This window comes from Pipistrellus kuhlii, unplaced genomic scaffold (genome assembly GCF_014108245.1).
Source record: "Pipistrellus kuhlii isolate mPipKuh1 unplaced genomic scaffold, mPipKuh1.p scaffold_m20_p_9, whole genome shotgun sequence".
NCBI classification, from domain to species: Eukaryota; Metazoa; Chordata; class Mammalia; order Chiroptera; family Vespertilionidae; genus Pipistrellus; species Pipistrellus kuhlii.
In genome coordinates, this window is record NW_023425595.1 from 1,603,193 (window position 1) to 1,630,289 (window position 27,097).

Sequence of the window (27,097 nt, forward strand, 5' to 3'; positions counted from 1 at the left end):
AAAGGGAAAAATGTAACTACCAATAGAAACATACTCTTATTAAATCTATTTAAAAATATTATCATTACATACTAGCAATTCAAGTAATGTCTTTTAACATTGAGTAGCAATATAAAAGATTTGAGACATGTATAAGAAAAATAATTTGCAAACAAGATTTAAATGAGAAATGGGTTTTAAGGATCTAAGTGAAATTATAAGCAAAACACATGTATTTGAAAGAAAAATATTTAAAGCAAGTAGTAAAACACCAAAACAAAGGAAAATATTGGTTTTTCAAAGATACTTATCATTCCTTATAATCTGACATTAAGAAAAACATTAGCAGTAAAGATAACATACTATTTAGTTATATCAAAATTATCTGAACTTCTAGTAATCATGCAAAGGTTAAACATTTCCCTTAACTCTCCTAATACCGTTTCCATGAAAATAAGACAGTGTCTTATATTAATTTTTTCTCCCAGTTGCGCTAGGTCTTATTTTCAGGGGATGTCTTATCTTTCCATGCGCTAGGTCTTATTTTCAGAGGATGTCTTATTTTTGGGGAAACACGGTATATCGTGTTCTGGCAAATTAAGAAACAACAGAAAATTGGGGTAAAGGAGATCAATCCTCAGAAAGATAAATATAAAAGGTCTTTGAAAATATGAAATGTCCTCAAATCTAATTTATAAGAGAAATGCAAATCAAAACCATACTGAGATTATAATTCTTTACCTAAGAAAAGTGGCAAAAAATTAAAGTGTAATAAAATATTTTGTAAAGAGGATGTGAAATTGGTTCTTTCAAGCATTATCAATGTGATTTTAAATGTTAAAACCTCTGGGGAAGGCCATTTGGATATAATTTTTTTTTAAATCCCACATACTCTGATTCAGTAAGTCCTCATCTACAAATTTTATATATATAGATACAATGAAAAAGACACATACACAGATAGTCAATGCAGAAATGTTTACAACAAAACTGGTTTGGGAAACTAAATGTCCTTCTGGAGGAGACAGGTTAAAAATAAAATGGAATCTTAAGTACTTATTTAAAAAAAATAACACCTCTAAAATTTACTTAAAGCAAAAAACAAAAGTGAAAAATAGAACGTAAGATTACATAACTATTCCTGTAAAAGGGAGAGAAAAAAACAAACACACACATACTTGGGTGCCTCAAAGATAGGTAGATGAAAGACTTCATGGTAGGTCCCTTGTGCTATCTTGGATTTTTTGAACTATATTTAAAAAAATGTTTTATAGATTTGTAACATTTAGCAATGAGATTACTGTAGTAATATACATTGGTAAAAACATGACTAAAACCCAACATTTAAGAAACTGTTAGAAGCCACAAACTTTATAAACTTCTGGCATTAAACCAATCAAATGAGATTTACCAAGTTTATTAGTAAACATAATAAAACTCAATCATTTAACTCTTTAAAAGGAAGCTAAAAAAATAGCATTGTTACAATTCTAATGAAAGTCCTTTCATTTTATGAGAATTTTCATTATGACAGAATGACTTGGGGGAAGAGTTTATTAAAAGAATAAAGAGTAACTTGATGGATTCTTACTAAATGAAAAGATATTCTTTAAAATATACATGTATCTTTTTTTGTAATAATGCTTAAGGACTTACTTTTACCCACACCAAAGGAAAGCAGTCTTTGACAAATGGAGATTAAGGGTAAGTAGCCGATTTTGGGACCTACTACAATGAGAAGACTTGCTTTGTTGCCTTCATATGTTGGGTCTGTTTACCTAACACTGCAGGCTTTTTCAATGGGTCTTCCTCCTCCTAGGCCTGCTTTTCTAATTCCTTAAGATATACTTGCTGGTGTTACAGGAAGTTTGTTACACTTCTGTTCATTCATGAAGCCTAAATTAGTGTCACTGATGGCAAAAGCAACAGTCTTTACGTCTATCAGGGGCTGGGATAACTGGTTCCATCCAATTCCAAGCAGACTCTAGAGTTTGTATGCCCATTCCCCAGTTGTCTGTCTCAGGCCTCTTTTTTAAATATTTTTATTGATTTCAGAGAGGAAGGGAAAGGGAGCAAGAGATAGAAACATCTATGATGAGAATCATTGATTGGCTGCTTCCTGCACACCCCCTACTGGGAAATCAAGCCTGCAACCCGGGCATGTGCCCTTGGCTGGAATCAAAACGGGACCTTTCAGTCTACAGGTGGACACTCTATCCACCAAACAAACCACCTAGGGCTCTCAGGCCTCTTAATCACCGGAAGGAAGATGGTACTCTTATGTATCTTATGAATTGCTTTCTGCGTTCCCTCTTCACCTCAGCTTGACTTTCAAAGAATGTGGAAAAATGAGGTTCTTCTAGGCCTTCAATAATAGGCCATCTTATGATAAAAACCTAATATGCACATTGACCAAACAGCAGAATGACTGGCAAAATGACAGGTTGCTGTGACGAACTCTGACCACCAGGGGGCAGTTGCTCAACACAGGAGCTGCCCCCAGCCTACAGGCCCCAGGTTAGCCATGGTGGGTTCCAGTGGGGGGTGAGGAGGTGGGGATGGGGAGCATTTATCCTGCTGGTTGCCCCACAGATTGGCCCTGACCACCTGCCAGGCATCAGGACCCTACCCATACATGAATTTCGTGCATCAGACCTCTAGTAGATAAATAAGCATCATTGATGTGCCACATGATTATATACCACGATTAACAGCGACCCTACATTCTTCAGAGAGGAGGTGCTGGCTGCCATCTTGGCTTTAGAGAAAACCAGCCATTAACAGTGCTCCTGCATTGTTTGAAGTTATGCTACAATCAGTAATGTCCAATAATATACATGTAACTGATAATGTTATTCCACTGTGTCTAGAATACTTTTTCACGCCACAGATTCTTTTCTTGCATACAAACTTTGACAGTTCATTTTCTTCTGCAAATTCAAAAGGCAATTCCAGTCCCCTGGCTTCCGTTGTGGCTATTGGGGAGTTGTTAACTGCCAATCCTTTGGTTGTCTTTGTATCCAGCTGCTTCTGTGATGTTTAGTTTTGTCTTTAGTTTTCTATAGTTTCATTCTCATGAGGATAGGTGTTATTTTCCTTGTTTGGGATTCATTGAACATCCTGAATCTGTTGAATTATTTAGCCATTCTGGAAAATTCTTAGTATCTTTCTCTTAAAATTGTGCTTTGTCCCAACATCTCTCTTCTACTGAAACTTCAATTGCAAATGTTCACTCTATTCATTGTGGCTTAGTCCTTAATTTATTTTCTGTCTCTTTAAACTCCAAAGAGTGAACTGTTTTTCTTCAGTTCTCCAATTCTCTTTCAGCTCTAATGGGCTGTTTCATCCTACTTCAACCTTAATTCTAGTTTTTGAAGTCTTTGCAGATGTTTCTACTATATCCCATTTCCTTATTTGTTTGGTTTTTAACAATTGAATTACTTTTCATCAAGAAAGAATTTGAGTCTGCTCAGTGTGGCTCAGTTGGTTGAGTGTCAGTCATCCCATGCACCAAGAGGTTGCCAGTTCAAAACCTACTCAGGGCAGATGCCCAGGTAGGCAGTCAATTGATGTTTCTCTCTTATTGATGTTTCTCTCTCTCTACTTCTCACTCTTGAAAATCCAATTTTAAAAAATTTCTTAAAGGATTTGAATAAGATTTATTAGGCACCTAAGAGCATAATTCTGGTCAAGTCCACTAACATTCATGGTTCATATTCTTTTGAAACACCCAAGTGATCCATGCAAGGGCCAACTTATTGTTTTAACATCTCAGGATTTCCCCGTTCCAGTCTCCTCAGGATCAGAGATAACAACTTTCCTTGTCTCCTAAGGTTAGGAAGGTAGCCTTCATTTGTTCTGGCCATTGTCATCCTGAGTATTTCCTGCACAGCTTTAAAGGGAGAGGAAGTCCTGTTGGGTATGCCTTGGACTTGGACTTTTGCTGCCTTAACCTCTAGAAGCACTCAAATTTCAGCCTAAATTTTCTCAGCTTGGCAAAGGCTCTCACAATAAAAAGTTTAGGTACTCAGCTTATCTCCCGATGTTCTTTTTGGGGGAGGGGAGGAAAGGTTGTTTGGGCTGTGTTTGTTTTCCAAATGGGTTTTTGCTTGGTAATTATTTACAATGCATTCAGTTCTTTAATGCTTTTAAGATATTTCAAAAATTCTGTTCAGCAGCTTGCCTTGTTTTCATTGAGAGCTGATCTACATAACAAAGTTTGTCTTATTAATCAAATAATTCTTAAATATATTTTATTAACATATAGCTTTCAGAAAATTAGCAACTTAAAGCAACCAAAGGAACATTTGTGGTCTTGTTTCCCAGTAATGTTGTCAGTCTGTCACAAACTTATTTAAAAAAAGTAACAACTTTAAAATGCAATGTTCACTACCGAAACCGGTTTGGCTCAGTGGTAGAGCGTCGGTCTGCGGACTGAAAGGTCCCGGGTTCGATTCCAGTCAAGGGCATGTACCTTGGTTGTGGGCACATCCCCGGTAGGGGGTGTGCAAGAGGCAGCTGGTCAATGTTTCTCTCTCATGGACATTTCTAGCTATCTATCTCTCTCCCTTTCTGTAAAAAATCAATAAAATATATTTTATATATATATACACATATATATATATAATGCAATGTTCATTGAAACTCTACATTTCCAAAGGTTAGAGATATTATAGAACTCAATCGAATATATATCCTGTAATATTTTATAGCATTCCCAAATAAGTGTAATTCAGCTCTCTGAAACACTTTATAAATCCACCAATTTGAGCTTGCCTTTAATTTCTTCTATACAGAAAGTTTGGGTGAAAGCCAAAAGAAAAATGACAATATTTAACACAGAATTTAAAAAAGAATTTATGTATATTTTAATATCTAGCTCTCTTAATGAATGTCCTCTCCTAAATTACATGTTGGCATTATACACATATACAACATCAGTAAAAGTTGTGAAAAGGGAGTTAGAATACTTATGTTTTACCAATTTGACAAAACCCGTGAAAACTCAGGTTTGTATCTCATATATACACATACAATTGACTTGGAAATTCTACTCCAATATATAGGGTGTCCCAAAAAAAATGTGTGCACACTTTAACAGCTGATAACTCAATTTTGAAAACAAAATATATTTTAATAATAACTGCCTCTATAATTAGTCAAAGTGTGTATATATATATTTTGGGATGCCCTGTATGTGGCTAAAAGTTTATTGTAACCAGTCAGGGATTTATCAGGTTTTTAAATCTTGTCTGAGAGTATTTTGTAAACACAGGCAAACATTTTTTTTAAAGGTACTTCTAGCCTGGCTGGGGGGTCTCAGTGGATGAGCACAGACCTATGAACCAGGAGGTCACAGGTTCAATTCCCAGGTTGTGGGCTCTATCCCCAGTAGGAGGCATGCAAGAGGCAGCCAATCAATGATTCTCTCCCCTCATTGATGTTCCTTTCTCTCTTCCTCTCTGAAATCAATATATATATATATATATATATATATATATATATATATATATATATATATATATATTAAATATATATATATTTTATTGATTTTGTACAGAGAGGAAGGGAGAGAAATAGATAGAAACATTGATGAGAGTCATTGATCAGCTGCCTCTTGCACCCCCCCCCCACTGGGGATATGCCCGCAACCAAGGTACATGCCCTTGACGGGAATCGAACCTGGGACCCTTCAGTCTCCATTGAGCCAAACCGGTTTTGGCAGAAATCAATAATATATATATATATATATATATATATATATATATATATGAATGATTAAAAGGTACTTCCAAACACTAGGTAAATTAGTTACACCTTCTATATTGGGTAATTCTTTAAAAACCTTTCTCTTGGTCATACATCAAGATAATTTTAAATACAAATGAAGCTTATTTTAAGATATACAAATATCTTTTGTATGTTTATAAAAACTGTAAAGATATATTTTTAATGTATAAGTTTTAAATGTAAGTTAACATAAAGGTATTGGCCACTTATAATTTTATGTAAACTAATATATTGTTATAGATGATTACATTCTAAATCTTAGAAATTAAACTCAAGTTTTAAAATACGATAAACTGAACTTTGTGGATTTTCATACAACAAATACTTAGAGTGCCACTATTATACCGTGCGTTGTTCTAGGCTCCTAAAACATAACAATGCACAGAAGGCAAACCCTAAGCACAGGAAACTGTTTACTCTATCAGGAGATGGAATTATATAGGTTTAAAAAGGGCACGTTTTGAGGTGTTAGAAATAAAGGTGGTAATTTTAAATAGGATGATGGCCATAATGGATTTCACTGAGAAGGTAACACTTTAGCAAAAATTTGAAGAAACCAAAGAATTTGTCAGGCAGCTATTTGAATAAATTTCTTTAGAAAAGATAAAACAGCTAATGCACAGAAAATCCTTGAAGTGGGAATTGTCTATGTTTAATAAAGCCAGTGTGACTGAAGAGACTACTATGTGAAATATCTACCAAAGATACCAAGCAAAATACCCTATACTTAAGTTAGTACCCTAATTTACTCCTTACACTTTTTCTAATTATTAAAAATTATTTAAACAACCTACCTGAATTTATGACTATCTATGAAACATATAAAAATGTTAGGCAGAAATATAAATTTATATAAATGAATGATTTATTTTTCTATATTCAACTTCTATTTGTAATGAACCCTGCTTATTCTGATCTATTGGAAGATTCCAGAAAGTGGCCAAACCTAATCAAGAATCTTAAGTCACAAATTTAGTGACCAAATTTCCATTATAATCCTCAATTACTCTTACCGCTATGAAAACAATGTTTTCCATATAATACCATTTCAAAAAATACAATAAATCACTATCACAGTAATATAACTAACACTTCTCTCATTATTCATCTAACATATTGCCATAGGTAAACAATATTCCTTAATATTTTTGGACTTGACCAAATTTTGGGGAAAAAATTTAGGGACTGATAGAGACTTACTAATAATTTTTGTTAAACAGATGCTTGAAAACCAATTCTTGTGCTTTCACTTTTCTTAATTTTAGCCAGTCTTTAAGTATTCTATTAATAATCACAAGATGTCAGGACATAAATTCAAGGGTTTTGATTTTTGATACTATCAATAAAAATGGCATTTTAAAATCTCGGTAATCGCCGAAACCGGTTTAGCTCAGTGGATAAAGCGTCAGCTTGTGGACTGAAAGGTCCTGGGTTCAATTCCGGTCAAGGGCATGTCCCTTGGTTGCGAGCACATCCCCAGTAGGGCTGTGCAGGAGGCAGCTGATCGATGTTTCTAACTCTCTATCCCTCTCTTCCTCTTTGTAAAAAATCAGTAAAATATATTAAAAAATAAAATAAAATCTTGGTAATCAATTCTCTGTCCTTGGTATAACTGTTCCTTTTAGGTTATAACTGCATATTAACATACGCATTTAACAAAATAAGGAGATAGTTTCAAATGCATCTCACATAACAAACAAGGATCATTTTTTTCTGTGCATGAATCAATTTGGAAACTGTTTCTGAGTAGACATTGGCAATGTGACAGAAACATTTTACTCATGGTGAAATGTTTTTCTAGGAATCAACTTGAGAGAACAGCTCAATTTTCTCCCTTAGAAAAAGTCTTCCTTTCTCTCCCCACATGGTTACGTTGGAGACCCGTTCCTATGGGGCGACATAACGTGATTTCGCCCTTAAGTCGGAACCTACATCACTCACATGGAGCACATACACAGCAGTAATGAAGTGAAACAGTAAAAAAAAATTTAAAGACAACAATTCCTGATCTTTACTTGTGGTAAATGAATAATGAAAAATGTAAAGCACATATGTACATACATCATTTTGACGGAACTTTTTTCTTTATTATAAATAAATGAAAGATGGCAAAGTAACCAGGAAACGACGTACATTGAGTCTGACGTAACCCGAGAACTGCCTGTACTCTGGTTTTCCCCAAAACTATATGAAAATTGTTAAAGGCAATAAAAAGTTTCATGGCTTCTTATTTCTATTAGTTTCCTAAGACTCGAATACAAAAATAAAACCAAAACAGAATTTCTAGCCAATATGCAATTTTTCTTTGAAAAGGAAACTTCCAGTCAGTTAACTTCTAAATTCGTGTAGGCATTTGAGTTAAAACAAGGGCACAGAATTATAAATATCTCAACTTAGTTTTCCTAAAGCAAAATTAATTCACATTATTTTAGCCCTTATAAAATTTCAGATGTTTATGCTTTTTCTCTTTTCTGTAATTAACAGTTTAGCTACAATTCCAGATTTACTATCAAGCTCCTATGTGTTTGTAATTTAAAACTTTCCATGTAATAGTTACCTAAAATACTTGGAAGAACTAGAAACAAAATTAAGCTAAAAAAACCATCATGTTGTGGCCCTGGCTAGGTGGTGGCTCAGTTGGTTAGAATATCATCCTCATACACCAAGATTGTAGTCAACGTACAGATAATAAATCAGCCAATGAATGCATAAATAAGTGGAATAACAAATAGATGTTTCTCTAACATCAATTAAATTTTTTAAACGATCAGATTGTTTCAATACCTCAAATATACCTAAAATATTTTTCTCCGGTAGCAGTAAATATTTATTTCTAGCAAACAGATATTTTCTCTATTATAGCATATCACCTATTCTTATAATCATCTCCTATATCAAACTGTAAATTTGTTCACTGAGGTGTCTATAGCATCTAAGATATCTATCATGTACTTATTATATACTTGAAAAGCAATTCACCATCTTCCTCTGATATATAAAGTCAAAGCAAGAACCTGAGACGATTTTATGTAGCCAAATAAAAATCTATAAAAATAATGTGGGGCCTGAAGATGACTTTGAGAATCTAAAAACTCAATTGCACCACTGAAAAATAGTGCAACACCTTTGGTGATTTTATCTGAATACAACCCAGGCAAATACACGATGAAACAGTTTTTTCTTGTATTATTTATTAATTCCCATGTGAATTACAAATGTGCCTCACCCTATATATGAATAGGCTTCTGTTTAAGTCATTTTACTAAACACCCACTGTTTCAGGGTACTTTTAAGGGCTCCACATATAAAATCACTTGCCAAAGCGTTCGCTAACAAAATTCTGCCTATCTCATTTTATTTAAATATATATTCTTATTGATTTCAGAGGGAGAGAGAGAGATAGAAACATCAATGATGAGAATCAATGATTGGTTGCCTCCTGCACACCCCACACTGGGGATGGAGCCCACAATCCAGGCATGTGCCCTTAACCAGAATAAAACCCAGACCCTTAGTCCATAAGCTCTATCTACTGAGCCAAACGGGCTAGGGCACAAAATTCTGCATATTCTAATTTGCAGAGAATCTCCTGAAAGTTAAACTAAAAACAAAAAGTATCAGAATAAGCACTAATGAATAGCACACATTTCTACAGTTTAATTGTGGGAAACTTAGAATTGCAAAACTGTTTCATGGATAGATAATTCAAGTCTGGATATATCCTAGTGGTTTTCTGAGCAATACCAGGAGGCTGCATGAAGATAGTGCAGTTTCCAGTGACAGAGAAATGTACTTAAAAAACATTTCTGCTAAAGCACAAAATATAAATAACTTGAAATGATCGTTCCAGTAACTGTTTTTTTCCCATTAACTACAGGAGTCTACAACCTCCTTCAAAACTTTTTTTTTTTTAGAGAGCTAGATATTGTGTGTCTCTGACTTCAATATTTTATTTCTTCAGTAAGTTTTGTTTCATAATTTAAACTTAAAAAAAAAAAAAATCCTCACCCAAGACATTTTCATTGATTTTTAGAAGGGAGAGGATGAGGAGAGAGAAAAAAGTTTGATTGCTTCCCTCACGTGTCCCAAAGGATCAAACCAGCAGCCCAGGTATGTGCCTTGACTGTACGGAACAATGCATCTACCAACTGAGCCACACCAGCAATGACTATAATTTCAAATATGTTAAAGATCTCCCAGCCAATACAAAAGCACACAATAAAGTATAGTCTATGCTATCAGAAAACATATTTGCAACACTCCTATAGTTCAATGGATAGAAAAGTATAAAGAAAACTGTTTAGTAAGCAGATATTCCATTCTAATAAGACTTCTAATTGCTAACCAGAAAGTAAAACTTACAATCCTCACATTAATACTGAATGTAAATAAGGATTTGTAAATAATGTGTTGCTCTTCAAGGTCCGTAATTACTAAAACTTGCCTGTTTCATGTACAAGATTCCTGCTATTTGAAATTAGATCCAAGTACATTGTTTAAAACACTTCAAATTGTGAAGGGGAAAATACAAATGGCAGTTTCAGAGCTAAGATCTTATACATACCACGAGGAGGTGCATAGAAGTGATTGTAACGCCATCTTCTAAAAGATTTGTAGAAATTGTATGTGGCTGTGAGTTGAATTTATTTTTTCAAATGTAGCCCCAAATCCTAATAGCTAAATGAGAATGTAAGATATTCTTAAGCAAAGAAAAGTCCGTTATGAACCCACTATATAGTGATTTCTACAATATACTGTACTTTAGGTTCCTTAGCTTAGTTGTATAGTGGTTAGTGACTAGGATCCTAGGCCTAGAAATTAGAATATCACCTTTTCCACGTATACTTCCCAGTAGCTTAACCTTTAATGTTATTGAGCTTAGGAGAGCTACTTACGTCCTCTAAATCTCAGAAACTTGAACAAAATAAGAAAATGAGGGATAATAGGTAAAATGTGGCCCTGACCGGTTTGGCTCAGTGGATAGAGCGTCGGCCTGTGGACTGAAGGGTCCCAGGTTCAATTCCGGTCAAAGGCATGTACCTTGGTTGTGGACACATCCCCAGTAGGAAGTGTGCGGGAGGCAGCTGATTGATGTTCCTCTCTCATTGATGTTTCTAACTCTATCCTTCTCCCTTTCTCTCTGTAAAAGTCAATTAAAAAAAAGGTAAAATAATAAGCTAGTATTTCACATAAAACACTAAATACAGTTCCCAGCATATAATAAAAGCCTATTAAATTTTAGTTATTGTTGAGGTAATCAGAATAAAGAAAAAAATCACCATCAAAATACAACTGTAAGTGAACAATGGATTTTTAAAACGAACTTTATCTTTTTACTCCTAAAACTCTACTCTAGAATATATTTTACCTTCAAAAATGTCTCTCACATATTTCTGCTTATATAATGTTCATATAAAATAGAATTTTCCATAACTCAGTTTTGTAGACGTACAGCTAAACTGTAACATAACTGAAAAGCATCTGCTTGCTTTTAAGAACTCCAGCACAATTCCATGCATATTTTGGGTAGGAGCCACAAAAATTAAAATTCCCACCCCATTCCGCATTATTCTGGCAGTCTAAAGAAAACTCTTGTCTGGAACAGTGAATGAAACTTTTCCAATTGTCACAATTTACAGATCATTGAAAACAACACTTGAATTCCTACTAGTTTACTTAGGGACAAGAGTAAAAATAGTACGAAATCTGTGGTAAACTGATACACAGAAGGCACAGTAGAAATTCAAATGATTTCTCTGATAATAGAAATAGGGAATTTTAGAAATCATAAATCTGTTAGAAAAAAGTAAACATGAACTGGATATCTATAATAAAAGCATAATATGCTAATTAGACTGGACAGCTGAACAACCTTCCAGACACTAAGCCTGAGCTGTGAGGGCCAAGCCCCTTGTACAAATTTCATGCATCGGGCCTCTAGATATATTAGAACACTGCTGTTCCTTTTCAGTGTGATGATATTTTGGCTAGGGAGGACTATATATTATTTATATAATCAGAGAGAGAAAGCATGCATGGCAAAACATAACACTAGGCCAAGATGGAAGGTATACAAGCATCTAGAGTAATACTCATACTACTCTTTCAATTTTTGTCTCAAAAATTTCATAATAAAAATTGTGGAGAGAAGAGATTAATGGCTTTCCAAAGTCACAGTAATTCAATGGAAGAGCCAAGAACAGAAATTCCATCACCATATTCTAAATTGTGTCATTTTTATTTCTCCATGTCTTTTATAGAGTAACCTACAAATTCCCTGCATTTAAAAAAAAAATAACAATTGTTAAACATCTTTCTACGCTACAAAAAATGATCAGGCCAGTTTTATTAAGACTGATAATGGGTAGAATTCTCACCTTGTAGATGAGGCACATGGCAAGTAACCGCTCTGCTAACTACATAAAAGTTAAGTCACAGACACTTATATAAATAAATAAGTTCTTTTGACTTGGTAGAGTGTTCTTTGAATGTAAACCTCACAACTATTCTGTGAACTTGGGAAATCCAATCTTATACAACCCTAACCCTGACAGCAGACTTCTAAAAGTGACCACTGTCAAGAATACTCCTAGGCATATAATACATGCCTCTTAGATTAAGTCTTGATTGATTATATACTGATTGATAAATCACAGCAAAGTACATTTAAAAAAATTAGCAATAAGACTATAATCCAGACAACTTTAGGGAGTATTCTGCAAGGTAAGAAATATATTCATAGCATTAAGATCCAATTGTTGCCCTCCAATGTCTCAATTCCCAAACTGGCTGCCTAACAATAACACATTTCATGTGTCCATTCTTTGGAGACTGCCAGCAAGGATAGCATGCTAACTGCAATGCCTATACGTTCAGTATGGTTTGTAAACTTTGAGTTTAAGGACAACAATCTCTTGATTTTACTCATATATAAAATAAGAGGGCTGAACTACTTCATTTTGTCTTCTAGCTTTAAATTTCTTATTTAAATTCAATGTTCACTTTAGATAGATAATACTTGCATATTCAGGGTTTGTTAAATAGAAAAAAATTTCAAGAAAACCATCATCATGAAATGATCAATACTTTTCTTCTCCAATTTCAATATAAAATGTACAGAAAATGTCACCACAAAAGACAATTTCACTTGTTACTATGTGAGGTGATGTATGTTAAACACTGCAGTAATCATTTGCAATATGTGCATATATCAAATCATTGTGTTGTGTACACCTTATTTTGTCAATTATATCTCAATTAACTGGAAAAGGAAAAAAAAGACCAATTCCCATACAAGAATCTTTAGACAAAGACTTACAATAATGTTATCTGTACATAACAAACCTAAAAATCTTGCTTAAAAAATAAAAAGGTTGTAATTGAACATGTGCTGTCACATGAATAAAAGTATCAGAAATATTAAAATTCACTTTCACTTTGGACCATATTTTATATCAAATTATTATAAACTATATTTCATTATCTTTGACATAAGATTCATTGTTTTTATAACTATTACTTAGTATTTCCAAATAGAAACCTCCTGGCATACAAAATCATAAAATTTACCCCAGGTTATTAAAAACGCTGTTTAGTTTCTCAACAAGTTGTATTCAAAGCAAATACTCATAATTTTGTTGATTTTACTGTGGACAGTGAATATGTAGGAGGAAAAAAAATTAGACTTCAAATGATGATACCATTATGCTATTTGTTTTCTGCTCCAGACTTGTAAGAGCAAAACTACTTAGTAATAAAAATTGAAATTTAAAAAGTAAATTATTTGTAAACAAATAAATGCAGTCTTGTCCACTCAGAAATACAGCTTTTGATATCACTATTACTTTAACATCTTCATTTCTTAGAAGTGCCTTAAAACAGATTTATTCAAATAAATGGCTGTTACAAAAAAACCCACAATGAATCCATTAAAAAATAGTTGAACCTTTGACTTTAAGAGGTCTTTGTTTTTTAAGACAAAGTCAATTAATTGCCACCTGGTTCCTTTATGCTCAATTTAGAACCAAAATACAGAGCACCCTAAAATGTTTGTATTACAATTAGTTCTATATCCAAATGTGGAAGTCTCTAACGGTAATATTATGATGGGCTTAAATGCATTTGTGTTTACTCATGGGTGCCATGTTGGAGCATATCTTTAATACCTCTTGAGATAGGCATAGAGTCATATACCAAAATAACCCCCTAAAAATCTTATTGACTACAATGCCCAATAAAATTTTAAACTATTAGGTATTGTACATTAAATGTTATGCTCTTCCATAAATGCTCAAAAAATTTAGGCTAAAACACTACCCACAGGAGAACTGCCAATGATACGATCAAATAGCCCTTTTGTTTCACAACAAATATAATGTACTTTTTATTAAAATCTGGTTAGATACCTTTTCCACATTTTCAGAATATACCATAACTCTTATTACACATTATAGAATATGAAGAAGCTGAGTTAAAAGTTTAAGAATCTTTGCAGGGGGAAAAAGATAACTATTTTTTTCAATGCTTATTAGTGACTGCAAAGAATATAATTTTGCTTTATAAAAAGCTGAGAAACATAAAGGCAACTAGGTTGAATAGTGTGAGGTTTTGTTTAAAATTAAATGCCTACACTTCACATTAAATAATAAACTACCTACAAGATATAAAGAATGAGAAATGAGATTTAAAATTTTTTAATCTAAATTAACTATGTCTGTTTGCAAATAATTCCTGTTTTCTTTTACACCTCTCCACTACATTATACATGCATTTGAGAAACTACAGAGCATATTGTGTTTTAGAGTACATTCTGAATAATCACACAGACATGGACCAACATTTATTACAAACAGGAAAAGAGATTTATAGAAAAAAAGAGTACAATTTTAAAAAAAAGATTGCAAGCTGAATAGAAAAATTATAATCTACATAATAAAGTCATAATTTTATCTGCATTTAAAAAAAATAACATTGCTCAATATGTACAAAACATAATAGTTTAAACTGCTAGTTAGAGGCATAAAAACAGTAGACAGCAGAGAAGTTTATTTCAATTTAGGTCACTCATGTTCCATCCTGAGTTCATTTCCATTTGCCATGAAGAAAGGTATTTATAAATGATTTTTCTCAAGTAGAAAGATTATGAAAAAAATGAAAACATATACTTTACAACCCATTATTTAAGTATTAATGTTTTTAAATTATTTAAAAGAAAATGCAATCAATTCTATATTGCTTTTATTCAAGAATTACAGCTTTCACAGACAGCAAGATACATTGTTGCTATTACCAGCAGCATTACTTTCATTTCTCCTTTATCTACTAATAAAAAAAATTATCCTTTCATAGGACAATTGCTTATGAATGTGGCCCAACTCAAAACAAGTTACTTCTAACAATAAGATGTTGAACATTACATGCTATCACACTCACTACCTAGCTACATGAAAAGCTGTAGTCACGAGGGAGAAAAAAAACTTAAAAAACAGAACAGCAAAACTAAATTTTCTTAATTTTGTGATACTTAGTGACCCTTCTGACCACTCTAAAAAGTGGTTCTTTAAAGAGCATTCAGGTTCTCAGGGACATTCCATTAATTAACTCTAGTTTTTCAAAGCTCACATTTCTTAAACGCAAAAATAGACTACACTAGTCCTGGCCACCTAGCTCAGTTGGTTAGAGAATCGCCCTGATATCCCACAGCTTGAGGGTTGGATCCTCAGTCAGGGCACATACAAGAATCAACCAAAGAGGCCTGGCCAAAGGGTCCTGGGTTTAATTTCTAGCCAAGGGCACGTACCTGGGTTGCAGGTTTGATCCCCAGCCCTGGTCAGGGAGCGTGTGGAAGGCAGTGGTGGGTGTGTGGGTGTGTGCATGTGTCCCCTCTCTCCCTTCCTCTCTAAAAATCAACAAAAAAATATCCTCCCGTAAGGATTAAGAATAACAACAAAAAAAGAATCAACCAATGAATGCATAAATAAGTGGAACAGGAAAAAACAAAAAGCCCCACCTACACTGCAGATTTAGGCATCCATATATCAACTAAATGGCTATAAATGTATTAAAATGTTTACTTTAAAACTCCCCAGTGTACTGACTGGTGTGGCTCAATAGTTAAGTGTTGGCCCATGAACCAGGACGTCAGTTTGTTCCCAGTCAGGGTGCATGCCCGGGTTGTATGGCTCGATCCCCAGTAGGAGGCACCTGATCAATGATTCTCATCACTGATGTTTCTCTTTCCTTCTCCCTTCCTCTCTCTAAAATCAATAAAAATATATTAAAAATAAAACTAATCAGCAGCAAAAATATTTTCATATAACACAATTAGACAATATTTGATATTTATAGCACTTTAAGAATGGTCATACAATTGGTTTTTCTTATGACAGTTAAATCATGTAAAGGAGCAGTTTTGGAATTCAAGAGTAAAACATTATGTTTCACATACCTGAGGCAAAATGTGATTGCCTATATGATCACGAGCTGCTTAACGACAGGCATATTTTCTGAGAAATGAATGCATTGTTAGGCGATTCTGTCATTGTGTGAACATCAGAGTGCACTTACGCAAACCTAGATGGGATAGCATACTATAGACCTACGGTATACACCATTGTATATGCAGTCTGTCATTGACCCCAATTGTTGTTATGTGGCACACGACTCTGTAATAGATATAACACTAAAGTAATTTGGCTTAATTCTGAATTATGTAATATCATAAATATAAAGACGGTGGTTCTAAATGCCCTTCCATTAGAACAACAAAAATTTACCTCCAACACTTTCTATGCTTTAGTAAAAAAATAAAAGTAGGTAATGAATTAAGGATGACATCATAAAGTTCAACTTTTACACAGGAAGCCAGGAATATTTGCTAAATGTTCACTGATATAAGAAAAGCTTATATATTGGCAAATATTAAAAAACAATAGATTAGTGTCACTAACAATAACTACTTACTAAGAATTATTTATTTGCAAATGATATTTCAAATTTAAAAGCAAAATATATGCTTTTCCCCCCACTTTGATCTTAAGTAGGATTTACAAGAAACTTCTCTGGGGAATCAAATCTCTTGTTATGAAAGATATTATGTATTTTCTATTAGAAAAGAACTAAATGTATTTGGATTCATACAAGTTGGTTTAGCTGAACATAAATAAATGAAATATTAAAATTTCCCCACCATGAAGTACTGAGTTACAACAAATGTATTAACAAAATTTTATTTTCTTGAGAATGCATACAGTACGTTATATAAACACTGTTAGTACTACCTTTGATGTAAAGACATTCTTATTACCTTAGATTTTAACATATTATGAATAGGTTATGTGACTTCACCAGAAATATTAAGGGCCACCTTGGGAAATATGGGCAAAGAAAAATTTAGCCTCTCACAGGCTAAACAAAGTAAAAAATTGAAAATTAAAAATTAAAATAAAATAAAAGAGCAAATCAAAAAAGATAAACACAGCTCAGGAAATGGATTTTCGAAATTAAGATTCAATTTAACATCTTAACTCTTAAACCGTAAACATATATTTTACAAAATATACAATATATTATTTACCACTTTTTCTCAAGATGTTTTATACATATATTCAAATTTGTGTTTATGTGTGCAAAATAACTGCAAACATTACCAACTAAATAAATCAGTCAACTGCTAGCAGCTCTGAAATATGTGAAATGAGCCTGATATTTAAATTTTTAGCCCCTTGAAATAACATCTGGTCTGTCTTGGAATTCTTTTTTAGAATGCACTTCATATTTTCAGTTAGGAAATGGGAGAGACAGACTCATTGTGTTTTAACTTATAGAATGCAGTCTAACTGCCAATTTCAGTTTAACTTATGTTATAATAAAGCACATGAATAATGACTGAATATGAGAAACTGAAAGAAATTTCTAAAACTCAGCAAGTACTTCATTATACAAAATCTATTATATACCAATGATGTTCATTTCTGATGAGTTTGCATATAACCTGTGTTTGTAAAGTCAAACTGGAATGCAGACTAAGTACATGTGATTCATGTTCCTTGCTTTCGTAAGTATTACAAAGCAGCACTGGCTTCAGTACTTCAGACAGACCTATTCACTCACCTGCTGAATTTCATGAATCATCAGTCTACTTTGTCGATTAAGTATATTAACAAAAGAAATGACCCCATAGGATAAAACTTAAGGATAAGATTCTGGGCCAAAACCACAACCAGACTCCACATAAGGTACAATCTCTCTCACACAACAAACATACAAACACACATACTACATATACAATCACACACAAAAAATTTAACACGCACACGTTTCCTGCTGTCATCCAGTAATTGTCCCTCCCCCTCCCAAAGTAATACAAGTTAAATCACAAATACAACGAGTACACTGTAGCCTCCACTTACAGCTGCTACTGGCTGAGTCCATTCTGAGACACACATCACAGGTAACAACACTGTGTGGTGCTAAAGTCTGTTCATATCACTGATAACTAAAAGCCCCTTGAATAGGTCCAAAACAGACCACATATTATCACATTCATCTAGGGTGGGAAATATGACAAGGCTGCAGTGTACTTGATTATGTTGAGAATTTATATTACAAAATTAATATTGAAAGAATACTTCATAAGTTATAATGTAGATATCAATTATTCTCACCCTTTCCACTCAATTAACTTATAACCTGAAATATGATTACTTGGTGCCAAATGTTATTAACACACTAACACTTTATTATCATTTGATCACTAATTCCAGCCTTCAAAAAGGAACATTCCCTTCTAATTATAATTAAGAATGGGGCTCTTACTCTTTAAAATAAACATACCTGACTTCAAGACAGTTAAAAAGCAATTTTTAAAAAAGTAGCATGGTGTAAATTATGATTACGTAAGTTTAAGTCACATTAGCTTATTTCTTTATAATGTAAACTTCTTCCAGCAGAAAAAAATTTTCTTGAAATTATTGAAGTGCTTACATTTATTGACAAACCATGTATTTTCATGAAATTAAAATCTGAGATAACTTTTCATCTAAATGTTTCATTTCACCAGAGATGTTCAAAATAACCTATTAAACTAACATTTCTTATAAGTTAATATTTCTGTATTTTCTTATAATACCAGTAGTTCATATTTTTGTAAGCAGGAATCAAAAGAAAAATGAGCTCTAAATAAATGACACAGGAGGCAATAAATTGACACATGACAAGTAAATAAAAGGCTAAAGCACTCCAATACCATTGAAACTGTTTTAATGTTGTTGCAATCGCAAAATGCAACAATCATCAGCTTGTAAAGACCCAAATTTCAAAAATTCATTTTAATCACTCCTTTATACCTATTTTACAAAATAAAGGCAAAAGACATTTAAACCCTCCTTGTCCGAGTTGTGCTATCTATGTCCCTAACTTGTCTTTACCGCTATAGTGTATGCTGCAATTCCCATCAGATGCTTATAAGAAAAATAAAATAAAATATTAACCTCTGCTTCAATGTACAGTTTCCAGAATCTGCCAGAACTGGGGAACTGGGCAACAAGGCGCTCATAAGTCTTCCGTGCTTTGTCTATAGGTTGATTCTAAAATTGAAAACCAATAACAGCATTTACAGTGTTAGGATTATGAAAATATTTACTGCAGAACCAAGTAGTGTGACTGGACCCATAGAGAAGGAAATGTAATCCTATATCACTAAACCTGTGCCTCTCGAATGAGAATGCTCCAAGCGTCAAGGTCATAGGGGTTCTCTTCTAATTTCTTTTCAGCTTTCTTCACCTTCTCCGGGACATATTCAGCCGCCTGAGGAGAGAAAAATAACAAACTGAAGTTACCGTTTTAAAATTTTCATGCCTAATCTTATTCAAGCACAATATATCAGTATACAAATACCACAATACAAGGAATAAAAATGTTCTCTTATAAAAGAGGCCTGTATTTCCTGTAATCTATGTTACCTTGAGTCAACTGCATAAAAACAAAATCAAGTAATCACATACCTTAAAAAGACATTTAAAAATTTAAATAAAGCCATCTTTTACATTAAATACTATAGAACAGCAGTCTGGAAGCATTGTAGTCTCAGGACCCTTTTTATATTTTGAAAAATTACTAAGTATGCAAAAAAAGGTTGTTTATATGGTTTATTTCAATATGTACCATTACAATTAAAACTGAGAAAAAAAATGTTACATTTATTCATGTTCAAATAGTGAAACTACTGCCATGCCTGTGTGGCTCAGTGGTTGAGTATCGACTTATGAATCAGGCGGTCACGGGTTGATTTCCAGTAAGGACACATGCCTGGGTTTCTGGCTCAATCCCCAGTGTGGGGAGTGCAGAAGGCAGCTGACCAATGATTCTCTCTCATCATTGATGTTTCTATCTCTCTTTCCCTCTTCTTTCCTCTCTGAAGTCAATAAAAAAAATTCTTAAAATACTACTTATATATTAAAACAAGTAACATTTTAATGAAAAATAACTATTAAGCGGGACAGGTTTGGCTCAGTGGATGGAGCGTCGGCCTGCGGACTGAAGGGTCCCAGGTTCGATTCCGGGCAAGGGCATGTATCTTGGTTTCGGGCACGTTCCCAGTAGGGGGTGTGCAGGAAGCAGCTGATAGATGATTCTCTCTCATCGATGTTTCTAACTCTCTATCCCTCTCTCTTCCTCTCTGTGAAAAATCAATAAAATATATATTTTTTAAAAACTATTAAAATTCAATAAGAATATTTTTGTTTTACAGATTTATAAATTTAATGTCTGACTTTTAAAAATGTAGCTGGATTTTCATATCTGCTTTTAGCATTCAATCTGTTATAATATTACATCATGTAAAAGTAAAAATTCTACTGTATACTCACAAGAGGTTAAGAGTGAAAATTGCAAATATTGCCTTAAATTTATTATAAAACAGTTTGAATTCACAGATTCTCTGAAAGTCTTAGGAAGCCTGGATAAACTTTGAGAAGCACTGCCATAGTGCATTTATCCCGAGACAGAAAGCATGAAATGGCATGAATGCTTATTCTGATAGAAAAGTTTAAAGACATGACTCAAAAATTTTATATACAGCAAAATAAAAGGTATAAAATAAATCTACAATAAGAGATTTAAAGATTGTACTAAAATGTTTAAGATCATGTGGCTGATGGATGATAGAAGTACAGGTGATTCCCTTCCCTCCCCGGGTGCTCCTTTCTATTGTTCAGTATTTTCTAAACCTTTACTAAGGTAGTTTAATTTTTATTATCTATATACACTGAGTGGCCAGATTATTATGATCATTGAAAGTATAATAATCTGGCCACTCAGTGTATATCCTATATAATAAAAGGTTAATATGCAAATTGTCCTCTCGACCAGGAGTTCAACCAACTGCCCATGTCCCCTCCCCCTGTTCAGGCTAGCTGGACCCCACCCATGCACGAATTCATGCACTGGGCCTCTAACACACACACACACACACACACTGAGTGGCCAGATTATTATGCGTTCAGAGATAATAACAATCTGGCTACTCAGAGTATATAAAAATCTAAGCAACCATTTGACTGTTAGCTACAATATGCACTGACCACCAGGGGGCAGACGCTCAATGCACAGCCATGGAAACATGGGACTGATGAATCAGAGGGAAGGGGGTGATTGGGGAGGGTGGGAAGAGATTAACCAAAGATCTAACATGCATACTAGAGGCCTGATGCATGGTCCCTCGGCCTGGCCTGCGGGGATCGGGCTGAAACCGACAGTCTGACATCTCCTGAGGGGTCCTGGACTGCAAGAGGGTGCAGGCCAGGCTGAGGGACCATGGATGTTTCCATCTCTCTTCCTCTCTAAAATAAATAAAAATACATTAAAAAAAATTTTATTAAGTACAATCAATAAAAGACCAACAACTTAAAAAAAGAAAAAAGAAAACCAAAGTTCAAATATTTCACAGAAAATGAACTGTAAACACTCAAAAGAAAAGAGCCCTGGTCAGTGCTCAGTGGTTAGAGCATTGGCCTGAGGACTATAAAGGGTCTTTGGTCAAATTCCTGGTCAAGAGCACACTCTGCAGCTGCAGGCTCAATCCCTGGCCCTTGCGTCAGAGAGAGCGCAGGAGGCAATCAAAGTGTCTCTCTCACATATATGTCTCTCTCTCTCCCCCCTGCACTCTCTCTAAAAATCCAATGGAAAAAATATCCTTAGATGAGGATTAATAAAGGAAAACACAAAAGAATAGAAATATAAACCATAAAATAGAGATCAAAGTGTTTTATTGCCAAAACCGGTTTGGCTCAGTGGTAGAGCGTCGGTCTGCGGACTGAAAGGTCCCAGGTTTGATTCCGATCAAGGACATGTACACTGGTTGCGGGCACATCCCCGGTAGGGGGTGTACAAGAGGCAGCTGGTCGATGTTTCTCTCTCATCGACATTTCTAGCTCTCTATCCCTCTCTCCTCCTCTCTGTAAAAAATCAATAAAAAATATTTTTTTTAAAGTGTTTTATTATTAACACTAGAAGCCCAGTGGGTGTAATCGTGCAGTCCCACCCACCCACCGCCCCTCCTTGACACCCTAACCTCTCCACCCAGAGCTCAAATGTGCCTGGCCCCACCACACCCCTCCAGCCTTCTCTGGCTGCTTCAAGCCCCGCCCTCGGTCCCCGTGAGTTGCCTCCTCTGGCTGGTCCCACCTCCTCTGGGCGCCTCCCCACTTCCATCCACCCCACCTCCAGAGCAACAAGGTAGTCGGAGAGTGTGGAGCTTTGGAGCTTGGGTCTTGTCTCTGGAACAATACTGCGGCTCTGCCCCCCAGGGCGCGCAGCCTCCTGCTGATTGGCCATTACGGTGTGAGGGCAGCAAGACAATTAGCATATTAGCTCTTTATTATATAGGATTACAAGGGTAACCAGAAACAGACATTCTCACATAGTCAACTGGGGCAAGTAGTAATATTGATAAAAATTTACTAAGAATGCCTAACCCTAAATTCCACTTCTGGCAAGGCATCTTACTGCACATGTATACTGAAGAATAGTGAGCTACTAAGCCTTTTATTGTTGCATAAGAATAGAAATAACTTAAATAATCATGTATAAAAAAACTGGCTAAATATTATTATGAAATTTGTAATCACTAAAAAGAGCAAGGTCTATAGTTAGCAACATGAATATTGAGTTTCAAAAAAAAGTAAGGACACGCACACACAAACATACACTCACTTTACACTGTATCCTCTCCTAGTGTTTGAATTTTTACTATTCACCTGAGAAATACTTGCCAGTATGTGCTAGACAATGTTGAAGGGGCACTTCGGATACAACAAAATAGACTTATTTCATGAGTTTACTCCTTGAAAAAACAAACTTTTAAAAAATATTTTAAAATAAAAGAAGATCTCAATTTTTGTAAGATACCATTACACTACTGATTCTCAAGACTATCAGCACACTGGAACCAACTGGGAGAAAGGGAATTTAAAAAGATGTCCAAGCCCTACCATCAACCAATGAAACCAGAATACTAGGAATGGGGACTGGAACATCACTATTTAAAAAAAGGCACAAAAACTAACTCTCCAGGCTGATCCAATGTGCAGCCTCAGTTGAAAAACCATGTTTTTCCACAGTATGGAGTTACCTCAAAAAATTAAAAATGTGTTTATCAACTTTAAAAATGGAACTGTCCTATGATACAGCAATTGCACTCCTAGGAATTTATCTGGAGAAACCCGAAACACTAATTCAAAAGAATATATGCAGCCCCTTATGTTCATCAGCCCAATTGTCCATCAGTAGATGAGTGGATAAAAAACTTGGTACATTTACACAGTGCAATACTACTCTGCCTTAAAAAGGAAGAAAAGCTTACTTTTTGTGACAGCATGGAAGGACCTGGAGAACATTATGCTAAGTGAAATAAGCCAGTAAGAGAAAAATTAGTACTATATGATTTTACTCATATATGGAATTTGAACACCAAGCAAAATAGAGACAGCTGGGGGAGGGAGGGCCAGTGCATAAGGGGGAAATGTTGGGAGGGACTCAGCAAAACATAAAATGAGAGAGCTCACGAACATGGGCAAAAGTGTGGTGATAATGGGGGTGATGGAAGTGGGAAGACGACACAGAGGGGGTAAATGGTGATGGGGTAGGGGGAGGAAAAGAAAACCATGGCTTCCAGAGCTTCCTAACCTTTATTGGTGCCACAGAACCTTCCAGTGAAGTTCTATGTGAAGCCTAAGGACTCTTTCTCAGAATAATGTTTTTAAATATACAAACTCTGAGGGATTTCAAAGGAAACAAATATTAAAATATTATTGAAATGTTTTTAAAACAAAGTCTTATATAGTAACAGGTACTTAACACATTAAATAACAAGATCCAGTGGAGAGTCTAGTGCTGAGTGCAACAATATGTTGAATATTTATGTTCCAATCATAGCTGTTGCTAACACTACTAGTGTGGTTTCTTGTCTATATTCTTGATTAAAGAAAAAACTCAATTTGTTAAGAAATTCATGAAAATAAAAGGTTTATGTAACCCAGGGGTCTTCAAACTACGGCCCGTGGGCCACATGCGGCCCGCAGAGGAGTCTGATCCAGCCCGTCAGGTTTTTTGGGCAGTGAGCGCAGCCGAGGTGTTACAGTAGGAATTAGTAGTTCATATAGTCCGGCCCTCCAGCTCTCTGAGGGACCGTGATCTGGCCCCCACTTTAAAAAGTTTGAGGACGCCTGAACCCATCCAAGTTCAGGGAAACCATAAAATTCTATCCACAGATACCTGGGGAAAGGGTTACCATGGATCTAAGGATGCATACAGAAGATATTGTAGATCAAATGTAAAAAACATCTGTTGAACATCTATGTCAGGCATTAATCACCACTCCTCAGTTAAGTAACTAATAACCAAATTTCATAATCTATAATAATAAAAGGGTAATAGCCGAAACCGGTTTCGCTCAGTGGATAGAGCGTCAGCCTGCGGACTGAAAGGTCCCAGGTTCGATTCCAGTCAAGGGCATGTACCTTGGTTGTGGGCACATCCCCAGTGGGGGTGGTGCAAGGGGCAGCTGACTGATGATTCTCTCTCATCGATGTTTCTAACTCTCTATTCCCTCTCTCTTCCTCTCTGTAAAAAATAAAATACATTAAAAATAAATAAAATCCTGTCAACTTAAAAAATATTAAAAAATAAAAAAATAAAAGGGTAATATGTTAATTAGATCAGACGGAACTTCCGGACAAAGTCACAGTGGCAGGGACCAAGGCAGAGGTGGTTAGGGGCGATCAGGTCGGCAGGGGAGAGCAGTTAGGGAGATGAGGCAGGCAGGGGAGGGCAGTTAGGGATGACCAGGTTGACAAGCAGGTAAGTGGTTAGGAGCTAGCAGCCCCAGATTGTGAGAGGGATGTCCCAGGGGTCCCAGATCGAAGAGGGTGCAGGCCAGGCTGAGGGACATCCCCCACTGCACGGATTTCATGCACTGGGCCTCTAGTAAGAAATATAATTAAATTACATGAAACTGCTATCAGAACCATGGCTCAGCTCTTTTCAAAATCTATTACATCCCTATTTTCCTCTGATCAAGGAAGTACTTAAATGTTCATAAAGTAATCTATATAAATAATTCTCCATCAAGTGCATTAATTAACAATGGAAATTATCCAAAATGACTAAAAGTATACTGTTTATTATAGACATATTTAATATTTAATTCTCACAATATAACGTCATCCAGCACTGGCTGGTTTGGCTCAGTGGACAGAGTGTGTTGGCCTGCAGATTGAAGGGTCCCGGGTTCAAATCCGGTCAAGGGCACATACGTCAGTTCCAGGCTCTCCCCACCCCAGGCCCTCTCTCTTCCACTCTCTCTAAAATCGATGGAAAAATATCCTCCAGTGAGGATTAAAAAAAAAGTCACCGACTGTTCTTGGGAAAAGGGAGGGAGGAAGAGACTGAACATAAACTGTGCACCTATGGATGAGGACAATGGGGGCTGTGGAGGGGGCGGAGGATGGGGTGGGAACCTGGTGGAAGGGGGAAGAAATGAGGAACCTTTGTAATAATATGAACAATAAAGATTGATTAAAAAAAAAAAAAGTCACCCATCCTTACAGCTATGAACCATTCAGGTAGCTAGTAGCACAATGTCTTTGCTTTCTGGCCTGGTTATCATATTGCTGTAGGAAAACTGGACAGTGTGTTAGTAGTTTCTACAAGGAGACTGTGCCTCCTTAAGGAATGGATTATACCCTGGCCAGGAAGATCAGCTGGTTAACAGCATTGTCCCACTATGCCATGTAGCACAGGTTTCATCTCTGATCAGGGCATACCCAAGAATCAACCAATAAATACATAAAGAAGTGGAACAAAAAAAAAAATCAATGTTTCTTTTTTTTCTCTCTCTCCCTCCCTCCCTCTTAAAATCAACTTTTTTAAAAAAGGAATGGAGTCCTAGCTGGTTTGGCTCAATGGATAGAGTGTCAGCCTGCAGACTGAGGGTCCCAGGTTCAATGCCGGCCAAAGGCACACACCTGGGTTGCGGGCTCAATCCCCAGTAGGGGCGTGCAGGAAGCAGCCAATCAATGATTCTCTCATCATTGATGTTTCTATCTCTCCCTCTCCCTTCCTCTCTCAAATCAATAAAATCTATTTTTTTTAAAAATAGAGTTGTCTTATTATTTTTTTCCTGAATCTGTTGACAGATTAGAGGAATAGGTCACTTTTAAAAAAAACTTACAGCAAGTTTCCAGTGCCTATTTATAATGGAATGAGGTCAGAACCCTGTCACTATGGCAAAAGAATAACTGTCCCATGCTTATGTGTCCCAGAACTTATTTCTATAAGAAACTCTATTAAAATCTAGCTTTTGCCTTTGGAATAAACTGTAATTCCATTATCACTCTATAGATGTTAATGGGGAGTAGGATAGGGTCCCAAGTCAGATAACCAGAACAAAAACTGGACTAGTTTCTAAGGAATACACATTACCAATGATATTAGTAGGACTTTGGAAACTTCTTTGATATGTACAATAAATGTCAAAGTATGGGGTGGTGGTGGTAAAGGATTTAAACTCATATAAGCTCTTGACCATGACCAACAGAAAAAGCAGAGGATGAGCCTCAAACCTGGTTTTTTCAGTACTTTCCACCATTAAGGGTAATGACTGACTATAATAGAGGGAGGAAAATCAGTAAAACACTCTATTAAAAGTATAACCATTCTCAAAAAAATTGCAATTTTTCTCCCCACTTAATTTTATCAAGAACTGTATTGAAGAAGAAAAATAAGCTTTAAAAAAAGTAAAACAACAACAAAAAAGGAATTTACTCAAAAA

The 27,097-nt window shown here is 35.2% G+C and overlaps 1 protein-coding gene across 6 annotated transcripts in view; it reads right to left on the reverse strand.

Moving 5' to 3' along the window:
• Positions 1–27,097, reverse strand: part of CSTF3 (cleavage stimulation factor subunit 3) — a 71,269-nt gene that overhangs the window by 34,170 nt on the left and 10,002 nt on the right. For 3 of the 6 annotated variants that reach the window (XM_036426599.2, XM_036426603.2, XM_036426598.2), the window contains exons 2-3: positions 19,474–19,575; positions 19,260–19,355 (exon numbers count right to left, since the gene is read on the reverse strand). In XM_036426599.2, the coding sequence (XP_036282492.1) occupies positions 19,260–19,355; positions 19,474–19,575 (198 nt within the window). Of the gene's footprint in view, positions 1–16,216; positions 16,275–19,259; positions 19,576–27,097 lie in introns of those variants that run through there. The other 3 variants (XM_036426602.2, XM_045578111.1, XM_036426601.2) reach the window with 3 other exon arrangements.